The sequence below is a fragment of the Ictalurus punctatus genome, chromosome 12, assembly GCF_001660625.3.
Source record: "Ictalurus punctatus breed USDA103 chromosome 12, Coco_2.0, whole genome shotgun sequence".
Classification (NCBI taxonomy): Eukaryota; Metazoa; Chordata; class Actinopteri; order Siluriformes; family Ictaluridae; genus Ictalurus; species Ictalurus punctatus.
The window spans coordinates 15840954-15857722 of NC_030427.2; the positions used below are offsets into that span (position 1 = coordinate 15840954).

Consider the following 16769-nt stretch of genomic DNA (forward strand, 5'->3'; position numbering starts at 1 on the left):
CATGAACTCTTTCCACCATTTTGTTTATTTTACACCACGTGAAAAGGCGAGCGTGAGCATGATGTATTTTTAATCGTATCGCTCAGCCCTATTTCTTACCAACAGGTGAATATTGACGAATTATATAAGACTTCAGACCAAACGCCTCTAAATATAAACTTTTCTCGCCAGTTGCATCATTTCTACAAAAACGTCTGACTGGTGTTCAGTCACCTTGTAATTTCATTGGACATTACACATGGTGACTAGCGCAGGCAGTTTGGTGAATTAAACCCAATTATATTCAGTGTCTCTCTATTTCTCCGTCTCTCTCTCACACAGTATTTCCTGACAGAGCTGGGTAATAAAGCAGCAGCTACTCTGATTAATGTCAACCTGAGAATCGCTCACACGCACACATCTCAGAACTGTCACTTATTCCTGTTTATCAGGACAAATTTGATCTCAGAAATGTTAAACACAGCTCATTGTGTGAAAAAAGTGCCGAAATAACTGACGTATTGAGCGATTACGTCTGATCCAGATCGAAATCTCTTCTTTTAGCGTCGCCAAAATTAAACGTCGGCTAGCTGACAAGTTTAGTGTTCGAGTCTGAGCGCACAACGCTTCTCATTCTGTCAGTTTTCTAAATGTTGTGGAAGTAGAATCCAATTAGAACCTTCTTTAGGAAACTGTGATTCCCAGTGAAAACTTTTTTAGAAGAAATTCTTAAATTACACAGTGGGACATTGAGAGAACCTTTGAAGAAAGAACCCTTTTTTGGAAGCTAAGAACCCTTAATTATCGGTTGAACCCATGAAGAACCATTTTTCGGTTGCTAAAAACCATTACTTGTCTGATGAGTCTCTTGAAGAAACTCTTGAAGAATCTTTCTTAGAAGCTATGAACCATAACGTATCCCTTGACCCATGAAGAACCACATTTTTACAGTTAAGAACCATTAGTTAAAGAACCCTCCAAGAACCTTTTTTTAGAAGCTATAAGCCCTTAGTTATCTGATGAACTCTTGAAGAACCTTTCTTAGAAGCTATAAATTTCCCATGGAACCCCTGAAGAACCACCTTTTTACAGTTAAGAACCCTTCATTACAAAGTGAGCCCTTAAAGAACCCTCAAAGAACCTTTTTTAGAAGCTATCAAATCTTAATCATCCGTTGAACCCTTTTTGTAAACCAAGAACTCTTAGGACCTCACCGAAGAACCATTAAGAACCCTCGGTGGTTGCTTGTTATTTAAGAATGTGTTGTGTAAACTGGTTCTTTAGCTCTTTGTGTTTTCTCACATGGAGTGTTTTTTTAACGTAACAATGCCACATTTTTTGTCAAAACACACGTCTCTAAGACACGCTGTTAATTTATTGTCATTAATTTTTTAATGAATAACACACGCCCACTCACACATCACAGTGAATCCATTAGCACTGTTCTCCTTTTCTTTTCTTTTTTTCTTTTAGCCAATAAGGACACAAGTCAATAACACATTCAGAAAGAAGTCAAGGTTGTATCCCAAACCGCATAATGTGCACTAAGTAGTAAGCCTATAAAGTAATGACTGACAAAATGTATGAAAAAGTATATTAGCAGAGATGGTTCACAAAGCCTAGCTGTCAAAAATACAGTTTATTGAACAATACAGTCACTTCTGGTTGCTTCTTGAGTGTGTGTGTGTGTGTGTTACTGTTTTGGTCTATAAATTTACGATTCATTGATTCAGTGGTTCTGAGATTCCTTTCAATGAATTATTTATAAATTATTCATTTCTGTCCTTTAATCCCTTACACTCTTACAAAAGGTTATTTAAAGCAGTTTCTTACAGTGATTCAATTGATTCCTTCATTCAGTGATTAACTGAATCATTCAGACAGAAATCGCTTTAAAATACCGTTAAAGATTGCATGATGATTCAAATCATCTGTAAATGACTCAGTGAATCAATAAATCAATAGAATCTGTGTCAGAAATTGCTTTAAATATATTTTTGTAAGAGACTAAATAATACGATTAGGTGATAAATGAATCACTTATAAATTATTTCAGTTGTCGGTAAGTGAATGATTCTCTGAGTCATTCACTGAATTAGAGAATTAATGGTATAGAGTTGTTGATTGGAATAAATGAATCAAGGAATCAGTTAATCAGTGCAAGTCAGAAAGACAGAAGAGGTCAACCGATAGTTTTTAAAATTGATACTAAATGAAAACGTAATCCTCAACGTAAAATTTTGCTGAACTTTATTACAAAGCTAACCCTGACTGTACCAAGAAAATATAAATGTCCTTTTTAAAAAAAAATTATATAAATATTAATATATATTAACAAATATTAAAGTAAATAAAAGATATAAATCCAAACTGAACCAAAAAGTAATACTCCAAATAACAAATAAAATAGAGACATCCAAAATGAATCAAAAAACCATTTCAAATAACACAACAATAGTTGTCTGTGTTTTTATTTCGCCTCTAGAGGCCGCTTTCGTACTGTATAATGACAGTGGACCCTTCTCTGCCGCTCCCGCAACAGACACAACCTGGAAAAACTATAACAGATAGTTCCAGCAATTGGCAATCAGTTATCGGTGCCAATTAATCTGCAAAACCGATCAATCAGTCGATCTCCAAAAGACTGCCACTGTAAGGAGCTGTTTCCAAATTTATCCGAGCAAAGAACCCATTTGAAGAGAGTAATGACACGCATCTCGTACGATGGCTAGCAAAGAAAACATGGCCTCAGGAAGTGCTGAACGAGGCTAGCCAGCTTAACGACGGCTTATAAATGCAAAACAGTCAGCCAGGTGCTAATTTAAGCTAGCTTAGATTGATAAAGCATAGTGTTAGGTGGAGTTTTGGCCCAACCTCGCCACCTTTTGGCACCACCAAGAAGAAACAGTCAAATTCACACACTAGCTTTGCCACAGAAAAGTCATAAACCAGTCCCTAATGTGCATTCGGTTTGTTATTTATTTGTAGAAACTCCTGACTGATGCTCGACCTCTGTCCTGCTGTGGGTTTCTCAGAAGCTTTTCCTGCCTTTTCTTTGCTTTTTTTTGTGTGTTTGTAACTTGACTTTATGGAAGTGGGACACGAGACTCGGCTGAATTTATTCCAGCAGAACTTATTTTTAAACTCTCTCTCTCTTTCTCTCTCTCTCTCTCTCTCTCTCTGTCTGCACGGAGGTGAAACTAACAGTGCTAGGGAATTCTGACACGCTGTCGTCTTCTCCCCACTCTAATTTTGTCTCATTTTTCCTCAGCAGTTAATTACCGAGTTCGTTATGACTCCGGCGTGTTAGAGCAGGGGAAGAAAATGAACCAGGCAGGACTCGTGTGGAGCAGAATGGCAAATGACTGTTTTTTAACCCTTTACCCCAAATACATGATATCAGTCTAAGTCTAATATTTATAAGTCTAAAATTATGGAAGTAGAATTCAAGTAGAACCTTGTTTTGAAAACGATGAACACTTAATTACCCACTGAACTCTTAAAGAAGCTTTTTAGAAGCCAAAAATTCTTAATTACCCAATTAAGCCAATGAAACTTTGAAAACCCCCTTTTTCGGATGTTAAAACCCATAAATAACGGCTGCTTATATTATTAACTGTGGAAGCTATGAACCCTTACATATCCAATACATTCTTGAAAAACAAATTTCTTTATATACTATGAACCCTTTACTTAATGAACCCTTAAAGAAGCCTTAAAGAAACTTTTTTTAGAAGCTGTGAGCCTTTAATTTTCCAGTGAACTCTTAAAGAACCATTTTAGAACTATTTTGGAGACTAATAATGCTTAATTATGTAAAAGGAACCTTTGAAGAATCCTTTTAAAATGCTATCAACCCCTAATTATCCTATGAATCCTTAAAGAACCTATGAAGAACCTTTTTTTGGCATTATGAACCCTTTATTATCCATTGAACCCTTGAACAACTGTTCTTGGAAGACTAAAACTCATAAATAATGAGTATTATATACATATTATTATCCAGTCAACTGTGCAAGCTAAGAACTCTGACATATTCAATAAATTCCTGAAGAATGATTTATTTATATATTGTGAGCCATTGAACCAAGGAACCATTGACGAAACATTTTAGAAGCAAACAACCTTTACCTAATGACCCTTTAAAGAACCCTCAAACAAACTTTTTTTTATCCAAGGAACCTTGAAGAACCATTTCTTGTCAACTAAGAACTGTTATTGAACTCCAATGAACTCTTAAATAACCTTTTTGTTAATGCTATGACCCTTTTCCAGTTCAATTCTCCAGTGCACCCTTAACGAACCATTTTAGAACCATTTAGGAGACTAGGAACGCTCGATTACGCAAGGACTCCTTGAAGAATCCTTTTTTAAAAGCTATAAACCCCTAATCATCCAATGAATCCTTAAAGAACCCATGAAGAACCTTTTTTTGGAAGTTATGAACCCTTAATTATCCAATGAACCCTTGAAGAACCCTTATTGGAACCTGTGAATTCTTTAATTAATTTCCAAAGAGCCCTTTTTGGAAGTCATCATTATTTAAATGAACCCTTAAATAGCCATTTTTTGGAATCTTAGAACCCTTAATTACCCACAGAACTCTTGAAGAACCTTTTTTGAAACCTAAGAAACTTTAATTATCAAATTAACCATTAAAGAGCTCTTTATATGAAACCGTGAATCCTTATGTATTGATTGTACCCTTGAAGAACCCTTTTTTGGAAGCTAAGGACCCATCACTTTCCAGTGAACAATGAAATGTATTAAGAGTGTGGGAGAAAAATAATCTAAAAATGTGCATGTCTTCTTCTGGCTTGGCGTGTGTCAGAGGAAGCAGGTGTCAGTCCTCACTCTCGCGGTTCAGCAGCTGTCACACATCAGGGGACAGTCAGAGAACAGGTGGAAATGAGATACGATAAAAATTAAAGCAGAAACCAGAGAAAAATCGCCCAAAAAAAAGTCGTTTGTGTCAGCGGTCACACCTCTACACTCTCAGTGTGTAGCAAAGTTTCTCCAGGAGTCGTGACTTGTGCATTAATAACAGGCGTGTTCAGGATTCTGTATTCTCACACGCACGCACACACACACACACACACACACACACACACACACACACACACACAGAGTCGCTCAGCCATGTGTGCAGCTCTAGCCGCAGGCTTTCAGGAGAACTAGTTTTAAATTCATGGAGAAGTTTCCAGGGGTGAGAGAGAGAGGGGGAGAGAGAGAGATGGAGCTCTGACATTTGTCTCAGCTGCTCTTTAATTGGCTGATGTCATGTTGGGAAACCACAGTCTTATTCTCACTTCCATTTCTGCCGTGTTTATGTGTGTGTGTGTGTGTGTGTGTGTGTGTGCGCATGGGGTAATGCAATGGGGTTCCCTGGCTGATGGACTGACCTGCCCCTGCTCCTCTCCCTCTCTCTCTCTTTCTCTCCTCATCTCTCTTTCTCTCCTCATCTCTCTCTCACTCTGTCTCTGTATGGCTCTATCTGTTTTTCTGTCTCTGCATATCTCTCTCTCTCTCTCTCTCTCTCTCTCTCTCTCTCTCACAGGTTTAGCTCGGCGGGTTTCAATCTATCTTGACAGAAGTAAGCAGGGAGGTGAGTGCTTCTCTTTCTATCTTGCTTGCTCTCTTTCATTCTCTCTCGCTTGCTCTCCTTTCATCTAGTCATGGCTCATGGCTCCCACCCACCCATCCCTCCTTCCCCCTGATCTCCCTGCGGCCTGTTAGAGAATCACTAATCATCCTCTAGTAGTGATTCTGCTCTGTAGTATCTCACACACACACTCTCCCTCTCTCTATCTCTCTCTCTATGTCTCTCTCTCTCTCTCTCTCAACCTATCCTTGTCAGTGTATAGTGTGTGTTCCTTCATGCACCACAATAATTCAACACACTGCATTATGTTAAAGCTAAATCTCCATCAACTGACTAATCAACTGAAGCAGTGAATCAATGAATCAGTTACACTGTAAGTTATGAATCATTTATCAGCAGTGCATACATATCAGCAAGTCCAATCTATGATGTTAATGTAATCTATGTAAATGAATGATTCATTATACATCATGAATCATTTATCAAATGTATGTTACCATTGTATGTAATGTTATCAATGTAACCGTCGATAAATGGCTCATGATTCACCATGACTCATGAATCATTTATCAAATGTATGTAACTGTTGAAAAATGGTTCATGATTCACCATGACTCTTGAATCATTTATCATGATTTATTGTTCGATGCACTGAATTAGAGAATCATTGATAAAGTGTCATTGATTAGAATCAAGAGTTGAATCAAGTGAATCAGCGAATAAAAGACAAAAAGGACGAAAGTGTTATTATTATTATTATTTTCTATGACCGCATCAGGAGGCAATGGGGAAGTGGGCAGGGCAAGTGATTAAAAAAAAAGTAAGCTAATGGGAAGCAATGCGATGTGACTACTAATAGTGGGAGTGAGGGACGGTGATCCGCTTCTTTATTTCCTCCCACACTGTGAATCATTGTCTGTGATTTTTCTGTTTCGTATATTTGTGTCTAGTGGCAGCTCAAATGTTTGATGTCAAAAAACGAAAAAGCGTCAGCTTTTTGCTTCAGATAGTCATCAAAGTCGTGAAGCGTTGTTTTCAGCTCATTCTGAATGGCTGAATTACATGTTTTGTACACAATGACAGAACCTTTTGGGTGACATGATCTACTTCCTGTATTTGTACAAAAAAATGTAAATAAAGGAGTCACGTTTTTACACATGGAATAAAATGTTTCAAATGTAATTGTCTTAAACACCGTCAGTGTAAATTGGACTCTAGGCTTTAGTCCAGAATTAAAAATAAAAAAAGTTTTTTTTTTTTTTAAAAAAAAACCTATTAAATGCTCGATAGACTCTCTGTAATTGGTTTGAAACAGTCAGGAGGACGTAAATTAAAGTTTGTTCCCCTAAAACACTTCTTCACTTTCTCTGATAATCATGCATCCTTGTGTGTGCATGTGTGTGAGGGAGAGAGAGAACACTAGTTTGTATATTCATGTATTTGTGTGTGATGTTATGGTAATATATTAATTAAGCTGATTGTATTAATGAGAGCTTCTTACAGGATAGATGATGTATTACAGCTTTGATGTTTGTGAGGGAAACCCCTTGTTCAGATCTCCGTGTTTGCATGCGTGCACAGTTTTCCATTTTCCGTCTTTTAAATGACAGCAAAAGTTTTGAAACTAGGGCAGCCATCCTCTGAGTCCAGCCTGGAAAACTGGGTCCTGAGCCGCATGGGGTCTGGTGTGTGTGTGCGCGCGTGTGTGTCCTCCTGTAACTGATGATCGGCTGTCAAGGTGCACAGAGGAATGACGAAAGAAACTTGCGTCATGAGCCCGAGCGCACCGGATTGGCCCACCACTAAACCAAATCTCCGTCATCTGAGTCGACGAATCAGTTATTCAGTGATTCCTGAATCATTTATCCATGATTCCATGTCAGCGTTTCTATTCTGTGACATCAGTAAGTAAATGAATCTCTGATTCATTGATTGATTGAGCGATTCAGTGAATTTGAGAATCACTGACCCATTAATTGAATCAATGATTCAAGGAGTCGATTGATTCAGTGAATCAAGGGGTCGATTGAATCAGTGAAGAGAAAAGGTAGTGTTGTGAATGTGTAATGTGCAGCGAGTGTGTGCATTGTAACTGTAAGAGTCCAATACAGAATGTGTGTGTATATAAGGTGCAGGAATGGTGGTGGACTGGGAACAAGAGAACGGGCTCCTCATGACCTCTGGAGATGTTCGAGTCATCCGGATCTGGGACACAGAGAGAGAGATGAAGGTCCAGGTAATTAGTACACACACACACACACACACACACACACACAAAATGAGCTGACTGTGGAAATACACTCGTAGTAAACACTCCGTTAAGTTTGTGTGTGTGTGTGTGCGCATGTGCTCAGGACATCCCGACAGGAGCAGACAGCTGCGTGACAAGTGTGTCATGTGACCCGCAGCGCTCCCTAGTGGTGGCCGGCCTCGGCGACGGATCTGTGCGTGTGTATGACCGCAGAATGGCTCCCAATGAGTGGTAAGACTCTCACACAACACACACACACACACACACATGAATCCATATAAAACTTTAGTAAAGTCAGTTATTATTTGATTTACTTTTTGGGTTTGTTTATTTCACTAAATGAAGAAAGATTCTAATGAGTCACATTCAGTGTCAAATTTGATTCACTCCTTTTTTTTTTAATGAAAGCTTCGATTAGTGAGATTCTTTTATTCACTTTTATTTTATGTGTTTAAATGAATCAATAAAAGGCTTTGATTCCCTGATTCCCTTGTATGCGTTTAATTGAGTCAGTCGAAAGATTCGATTGAGTCAGACATGATTCACTAGTGACCGTGATTCCCTCTTTTAGCTTGTGTCACTAAATGAATCAGAGAGGAGTCGATTATAAAGCCAGTGTGTCATCTGTGACACGCACACACACGCACATTCTGTTTTTATGTGGTGCTGCTTCCCAAATCCAAACCTATACCTATTTATTTCAGGCAGAACTGTGCATGTGTGTGTGTGTGTGTGTGTGTGTTCGAGTTAGTGTCTAGAGTACTACAATTAGTCACACACACACACCTTGAGACAACAGGGTGATGAAGCTGTAAAGCGCTTCATGAATAATTAATGAATGTTAATTAGGTGGTGAAGCTCCCTCAGGCTCCACAGTTACACACCTAAAACTGTCTCACTGCATTACACTGTCTGTCTCACCTCCTCTCTCTCTTTCTATCTGTCTCACCTCTTTCTATCTGTCTCTCTCTATCGCTCAATCTGTCTCACCTCTTTCTATCTCTCACCTCTCTCTGTCTGTCTCTATTGCTCAGTCTGTCTCACCTCTCTATCTGTCTCACCTCTCTATATCTGTCTGTCTTTGTCTCGCCTCTTTCTGTCTGTCTCATCTCTCTGTCTCACCTCTCTGTCAGTTTGTCTCACCTCTCTCTATCTGTCTCACCTCTCTGTGTGTCTGTCTCACCTCTGTCATTCTGTCATGCTGTCTGTCTCTGTCTCATTTCTGTCTACATGTCTCACCTCTCTCTTTATGTGTCTCTTTCTCACCTCTCTCTCTGTCTCTGTCCCACCGCTATCTGTCATTCATTCTCTGTCTTACCTCTTTCTGTCATGCTGTCTGTCTCATATTTTCTTCTTTCTGCCTGTCTCATCTCTAACTGTCTCTCCTTTTTCTTTCTGCCTCACCTCATTGTGTCTGTCTTCACTGCGGGTGTCTTCCTCTCTGTCTCTCTCTGTCTCTCTCTCTCTCTCTCTCTTTCTCTCTCTCTCTCTCTCTTATTGAGTGTGAACCTGCTCTTTCATTCCTCTTTCTCTCTTTTTTTAAATCATTATTTTTTCTTTGTTCTCTTTTCCTTTTTCATTCCACATTTTCTCTCCCTCTCTCTTTTTCCGCACTTGTACACCTCTCACTTTCTCACTCATCCCACCAGCCATCCGTCTCGGCTCTCTCTCTCTCTCTCTCTCTCTCTCTCTTGCCCTGTTTCATCTCCCTCTCTCTGGCTTCCAGTTTTCTTTATCTTTTTCTTTCTTGTTCTCTTTTCCTCTGTGTGAATGTCATCACTTCACTCTCTCTGTCTCCCTCTCCCTCTGTTTTTTTATATGTGTGTCTCTCTGAATGTCTCGATCACTCTTTTCTGCCCTCACACTCCTTTTCATGTTTGGTGAATTACGACTCTTCAAACAGACTGTAATAAACTCTCTCTCACACACATACACACAAATCCATCTTTGTGTCTGTCCCCACACTGCAGTGTCTCTTTCTCTCTGTGATTATTTAATCTAAAACCTGTTACTGAACACCACATTCCACAACTTTATGGAATTGTGGGTAGGATTTCTTTACAGTGGTCCTGCAGCTCCCCCTAGTGGGTCACATTTGTTATTGCGGCTGTGATTTTAATAACCAGTGAAAATATGTGCAAATTTGTGTGTGTGTGTGTGTGTGTGTGTGTGTGTGTAGCCGTGTGATGACGTATCGGGAGCACGGTGCGTGGGTGGTGAAGGCTCACCTGCAGAGAGAGACAGACGGACACATCATAAGTGTTAGGTAACACACACACACACACACACACACACACACTCGCATAGATGTTCAGACTTCAAAACAATTGCAGGTGTGATATTTTGTGTGTGTGTGCGTGCAGTGTAAATGGAGACGTGCGTTTTTTTGACCCCCGTATGCCTGACTCCATCAACGTGCTACAGACTGTGAAAGGACTGACGGCACTCGACATCCACCCACAGGCCAACCTGTTCGCCTGGTCAGTGACAGTATAACACTCCCAATATTAGTGCACTACATAGTGAACAGGGCGTGGTTTAGTGCCCTACATAGTGAACAGGGTGTGGTTTAGTGCAATACATAGTGAAGAGGGTGTGGTTTAGTACACTACGTAGTGAACAGGGTGTGGTGCAGTGCACTACGTAGTGAACAGGGTGTGGTTTAGTGCACTACGTAGTGAACAGGGTGTGGTGCAGTGCACTATGTAGTGAACAGGGCGTGGTTTAGTGCACTACGTAGTGAACAGGGTGTGGTGCAGTGCACTACGTAGTGAACAGGGTGTGGTTTAGTGCACTACGTAGTGAACAGGGTGTGGTTTAGTGCACTACATAGTGAACAGGGCGTGGTTTAGTGCACTACGTAGTGAACAGGGCGTGGTTTAGTGCACTACGTAGTGAACAGGGCGTGGTTTAGTGCACTACGTAGTGAACAGGGTGTGGTTTAGTGCACTACGTAGTGAACAGGGTGTGGTTTAGTGCACTACGTAGTGAACAGGGTGTGGTTTAGTGCACTACGTAGTGAACAGGGCATGGTTTAGTGCACTACATAGTGAACAGGGCATGGTTTAGGACACTACATAGTGAACAGGGTGTGGTTTAGTGCACTACATAGTGAACAGGGTGTGGATAAGTGCACTACATAGTGAACAGGGCGTGGTTTAGTGCACTACATAGTGAACAGGGTGTGGTTTAGGACACTACATAGTGAACAGGGCGTGGTTTAGGACACTACAGATGAACGCTTTTTCGAACGCTTGTCTCTCACTAGTGTGAACATAGGGATAGGATTGTGGGTAGTGTAGTATTTCACATGTAATTTGCCAAAATAATAAATCTCTCTCTCGCTACATCCCTCTTGCTCTCTCTCCACATCTCTCTTTCTCTCTACGTCTCACTCTCTCTCTTCCCATCTCTCTCTCTCTCTTTGTCTCTCTCTCTCGCTATGTCTCACTCTCTCTCCTCATCTCTCTCTCTCCATCTCTCGCTCTACGTCTCTCTCTCTACGTCTCACTCTCTCTCCATCTCTCTCTTTCTCTCCATCTCTCTCTCGCCCCCCCCTCTCTCTCTCTCCATCTCTCTATCGCCCCCCCCCTCTCTCTCTCTGTCTCTCTCTCCCTCTCTCTCCATCTCTCTCTCCGCAGTGGTTCTATGAATCAGTTCATCGCCGTGTATAACTCCAGTGGTGACGTCATCAGTAATATTAAATACTATGATGGCTTCATGGGGCAGAGGATCGGTGCTATAAGCTGCTTAGCTTTCCACCCGTACTGGGTAACGCACACACACACACGTTTCATTTTTGGTTCATCAGTTAAGGATCATGATTTAAATGAGGAAACTTTGCTGCAGTCCCCTGAGTTTAATCTCTGTTTCACTTATTGCTTTATTAATATGCAGGTGATTTATTAGTACATAGAACAATAACAATAGAAAATAACAATCTCTTCCTGTTTTCTCTTTCTGTCCGTCTTTTTTCATGTCTCTTTTTCTGTCTCACCCGCCTTATCTGCCCCACCCTCTTTATCTCTCTCTCTGTCTCTCTCTCTTCCCTCTCTTCCTCCTGACTCTGTCTCTCCTTCTTTATCTTCCACTCACTCTCTTTGTCTGTCTTCCTCTCTTACTCACTCTCTGTCTCCCTGTCTGTCATTTTTCTCTCTCTTGCCCCTCTCTGGGTATCTCTCTCTGTCTGTCTCTCTCCTTTTGTGTCTATCTATACCCATCTATCTCTCCCTCTCTCTCTCTCACCACCATCTTTGTCCATCTATGTTTCTTCATTTCTGTCTGTCTGTCTCTCTGTTTGTCTCCCACTTTTTCTCTCTGTCTTTTTGTCTGTCTTTCGCTCTCGATCTCCCATCTCTCCCTCGCTGTCTCTTTTTCTGTCTTTCTCTCTCCTTCTATCTCTGTCTATACCCCTCTCTCTCTCTCTATCTGTCTTGCCCCATCTCTGTTTTTCTCTGTCTGTCTTTCACATTTCATTCAAAAACACGTTCCTCTGTCCCCCTCCCTCCCTCTGTCTGTCTCTCTCCCTCCCTCTAGCCGCACTTGGCCGTGGGCAGTAACGACTACTACATGTCCATCTACTCAGCGGACAAGAGACTGAGATAACACCATGACCTCTGACCTTTTGACCTTACGTGCCCCAAGTGGGCGGGATGTAAATGAATTCTTGTACATATGCAACTACCACCATGAATGTTTAGTGAACGCTGCTGAACTTTCACAGTCACTATTGGAATAACAACAGTAATAATAGAGTAATTATTATTATTATTATTATTATTATTATCATTATTATTATTTTGGAGTTCTTGATTGTAGACTTGGCTGTGCTGAGCAGTGTGTATATTTAAACTGCAATTATGAAAAACAGATACATATATTTTACAGATCAGTAAAGGAGGCAGTGAAGTTGCCTCTCTTCGGAGTCTAAAAAGGGGCGGGGCCTGGGGGGTGGGGGGCAGGAAGTGCCCGGGGAACTCTTTACTAATGCATTATATTGAGATATGGAGTGTTATAAATGGGTGGAGTCTTGCTATCTCAAATGGGTGTGGGGGGGGGGGGGTCTAATGTGGGAGGAGTCTTATAACAAATGCATTATGTGACAGTGGGAGATGAAAGAGGGGGTGGAGTCTGAGAGATGGGCCTTAAAAGAGGGTGGGCTGTAGGAGTGTGGGCCTAGAAGTGGGCGGAGACTTATAACAAATGCATTATATGAAATCCAGGGCCTTAAAAGGGATTCAGATATAATGCATTGGTTACGACTGTGAGTGGGGGCGGAGTCTGACAGCAGGTGGTTGGAGTCACACTATTAATGCAATATGAGATTGATTGTCTAGAAAAGGGGTGGAAACTTGAAGTTTCTGGGGGTCTCACACTGTTATTGCATTATATGAGAAAAGGAGATAAAAGGGGAGGAGTCTTGAAGTCAGGTCTCAATATGAATGCATTACGTGGGTGGGGTCTGAGAGTGTGTTGCCCAAAAGTGGGAGGTACCTGGCCCTGGATGAGGTCATGAAGGTTTGTAGGGGTGATGTCAGAGGTGAGCACCACACCTAGCTACCACACACACACACACACACACACACACACACACACACACACACACACACACTAGACCCAAATGCATATTTATACATGTGCCGATGTCACGATTATCACAAGTACAAATATCACTGTTTATGATATTCTCAGATTAGCATGTTTTCTCACACAGCTCCCTCATGGCTTAGCCCTTAGCTTGCTAATCTAAATGTTTAAAATCCATGCATGCATTTTGATAACAATTTATTTGACGCTTTTATAGAACTTTCATCAGCATCGGTTACTTCTCGGAGATACGACACTTGACACTTCACATGCATCCTGGAAAATTGTCCTGATAATCTGTTATGCGATGTATTATGTTACACCATGGGAAAATACTCCTTCCTGATTGGCAGGTGGGGACGTGTGCATATTTTTCACACGTTTTGCGCAGGAGCTCCCCATTTTACAGTCGGAGTACGCTGCTACGAGTTATTAATCAGAAATACACAAAAAGAGCCAAATGAACCAATCGACATGTGAATCTGGAGTGATTGACAGTTGTATTAGGTGTGAACTCTCTGATATGAACTGACCACTTGGAGGCCCCGCCCCTTTCTCTCCGTCTCAGATTAGTCATCTCTCGTTTCGTCTCTATTTTCCTGGTTCAAAGACGTCTTCACTTTTTGCCACGGTAAACAAAGAGTGTGTAGAAAAAGAAAAAAGAAGAACAACCTTACGAAATGTATTGATAGCAACAGTTTGAAACCAGCCGCAAGTTTATTTTTTATATCATCAAGAAATATTTACGAAGCCTCTGATTGTTTAAACGCTTCAGAGTATCCTTGATATAAGCGTGTTATCAAGGAGGCTTTATTACACCATCACTACCCAAGGATTGTTTGGTGTAGGGAACCTTGTTAGGCAGTTTGTAAATTTGGAAATGACGTTAAATTATAGTATTGTGAACGCGTGATTAAAAACTTGCACAGTTACCGTGACAACATCGGCACATGCCTCATACAGTATATATTGTACTTTGCTCTGATATGATGGATTCATTTTATATACACTGACTTCCTCTAGTGAAACAGGACTCACTTACTGGGGGGGAGGGGGGGGGCAGTATCTGGAGGAATATTTAAAGGTTCTATGAAGAACCCTACATCCTGCTGTTTTACCTGTAATACAGGGTTCCAACCGTTCTCTTTTTCTTTAAAGATGTATGTAATGTTTCATTTTTGTTGTTTACATTATATGCGGTTTTCTGATTATTTTTCACCCTGTGTTTCAGTACTGTCTTTAACACGTCCTCGTCTTTAACGCCTCCCCTCACTTCCTGTCACATGAGGGACCACTTAAGGTACAAAGGAACAAGTGTGGAACAGCTTGCTGACTAGATAACGGCAATGCAGTTTGCCTTGCAAAGTCTAATAAATGGAACAAGATTCATTTCACCAATGTAGGAAGAAATTTTAAAATGACATGCCGCACCTTTAACAGTTTAAAGGTGCAGTATGTCGTTTTAAAATTTCTTTCTAGACTTGTAGCAATAAAGAAATGTAAACAAAATTCCTTAGCAAAATTGTATTTTGCAAATTACCATATAATCAACTCGACTAGTTTTTGTTTCTGGCTTGTGTTTAAATTCTTTACGGCCCGTAAAATTAGCTCCAACCCGCAAGGCAGAACAGAGCAGTTCAGTCTGTGCTGGTTTTCTTACAACACATCTTACAAGGAAAACTCTGTTTCACCAGATAAGGTGGGGTTGTTTATTAGGGGAAAGGGAAAATATATAAGATGTAATTGTTTCCATTACTTTACCTCATAAGCAGCAGAGGGCGCTAAATATCGCACACTGCTCCTTTAAGATGCCGAAGACGTTGCTACCAAATGGAAGACTTCAAGAGGGCGTGTTAAAACAGTACTTATGTGTTTTTTTTCTTTCTTTTGTATGTTGCTTGTTTTTCTTGATTATGACTTCTTCTGCCTGGATCTTGTTGACGGCGTTTCAGCTGAAAATCTCTCCACAGACACCTCACCTCACGTCTTACTTTAGCCGAATAAAAAATGGCTGCCTGCAACCACTCGGACCGATTTCAGGAGCTTACAAAAAGGACTACGGCCCCTGACCCACCTCACAGAGGACTCCCCGATGCACACCTACGACTGTACGACTATCTCGCTTTGAGTTTTAATGTTTTAGATTTAAAATGTAAAAAAAAAATTATAATAAGAAAAGCTAGTAGAATGAATTGATGCAATCAGGTGTTCTCTCTGCGACTGTAGACTGCTTTTGCTGGCTGTGGTTTTTATGACAGGAGAAGAAATCGTTGAAATAAAACCAAATACATGAATGAACCTCTCGTCTCGTTTCCGTGAATTTAAAAAATAATAATAATAATTTATCCAAGCTCAGAGCTGTTATTATTTATCTCACCCTGCTTGATAGCATGATGTTTTGTTGATTCTGACTTTCTCACAATTTTTGTATAAAGCTGATTTGATTTGTGGGCGGGACTAATGAGAGCCCCGTTACTGACATCACAAATTACTTTCCAGTTTAGGTGTTTACACAGAACCATCATGCTAATCTAGATAGCTAGTTTAGCCAGTACTGATGAACAAAATTGTGGTTGCTATGGTAACGTATTGTGTTTCCAGTCTTGCCGATACTCTGAGCTTAACAGGTCTGAAAGCATCTCAGCAAGGTGATCTCTGCTTCCACGTGAACTCTAGTGAAGGTGCAATTGCACGTACAGCGACAAAACGCCCGGAGACCGTTCATCTTCAATGAGAGCTGGCGACATGTGCGACGGTGATCACGTATGGGCGTGTCCAGTGACTTTGAAAGTTGAGAAAAGTTTAACTTTATGCAAATTTGTAACAAGTTGGTGCGACCACTAGTAGGAGTGAAGACAGTAGAGAGCAAGTGATCCGTAGTCACCCGTGCTTAGCTTAGGGTCTTAGCAGGTTTAAAGCAACAACAATAACAACAACAACAAAAAAACAACAATAAAAGAAGTAATACTGAAACACTCACTTCTTGTTGCAATCGAGCAAAATCACAGTGTAGCTCCTATCTTGGGTGAGGTGTCCGGCTTGTCGCTGCTTTGGCGCCCGAGAACAAGCAGTACCTAGCCGGACACTTCACCCAGGAAGCATAGAGACCACGGCTGAAGAGCTGCAGTCCGGCTCCCGGTCACCAGCAAACATATAGTGAATGACACCCTGATGGTGATGCTCACTTACTGAGGTAGGAGCTACACTGGGACTTTTGCTCAATTGGAACAAAGAGTTAGGGGGTTTTTTTTATTAGTATTTTGCTTTAAACGTGCTAAGCTAATTGGCACTTGTGCTTTGGGCGCAGATTGATGACCCCTATGGCAAGCAGCACACGTTGCTTCTCCTTCA

At 40.8% G+C, this 16769-nt stretch overlaps 1 protein-coding gene across 2 annotated transcripts in view; it reads left to right on the plus strand.

Annotated features, from left to right (window-relative positions):
• rptor (regulatory associated protein of MTOR, complex 1) overlaps window positions 1-15716 on the plus strand; it is a 100674-nt gene extending 84958 nt beyond the window's left edge. Inside the window, exons 30-36 of one of the 2 annotated variants that reach the window (XM_017481138.3) lie at window positions 5537-5584; window positions 7711-7817; window positions 7936-8063; window positions 10012-10098; window positions 10196-10312; window positions 11474-11603; window positions 12369-15716. In XM_017481138.3, coding sequence (XP_017336627.1) covers window positions 5537-5584; window positions 7711-7817; window positions 7936-8063; window positions 10012-10098; window positions 10196-10312; window positions 11474-11603; window positions 12369-12437 — 686 coding nt within the window. In that variant the 3' untranslated portion in view covers window positions 12438-15716. The remainder of the gene's footprint in view (window positions 1-5536; window positions 5585-7710; window positions 7818-7935; window positions 8064-10011; window positions 10099-10195; window positions 10313-11473; window positions 11604-12368) is intronic. The other variant, XM_017481139.3, reaches the window with a different exon arrangement.
• The last annotated feature ends 1053 nt before the right edge of the window (window positions 15717-16769 follow it).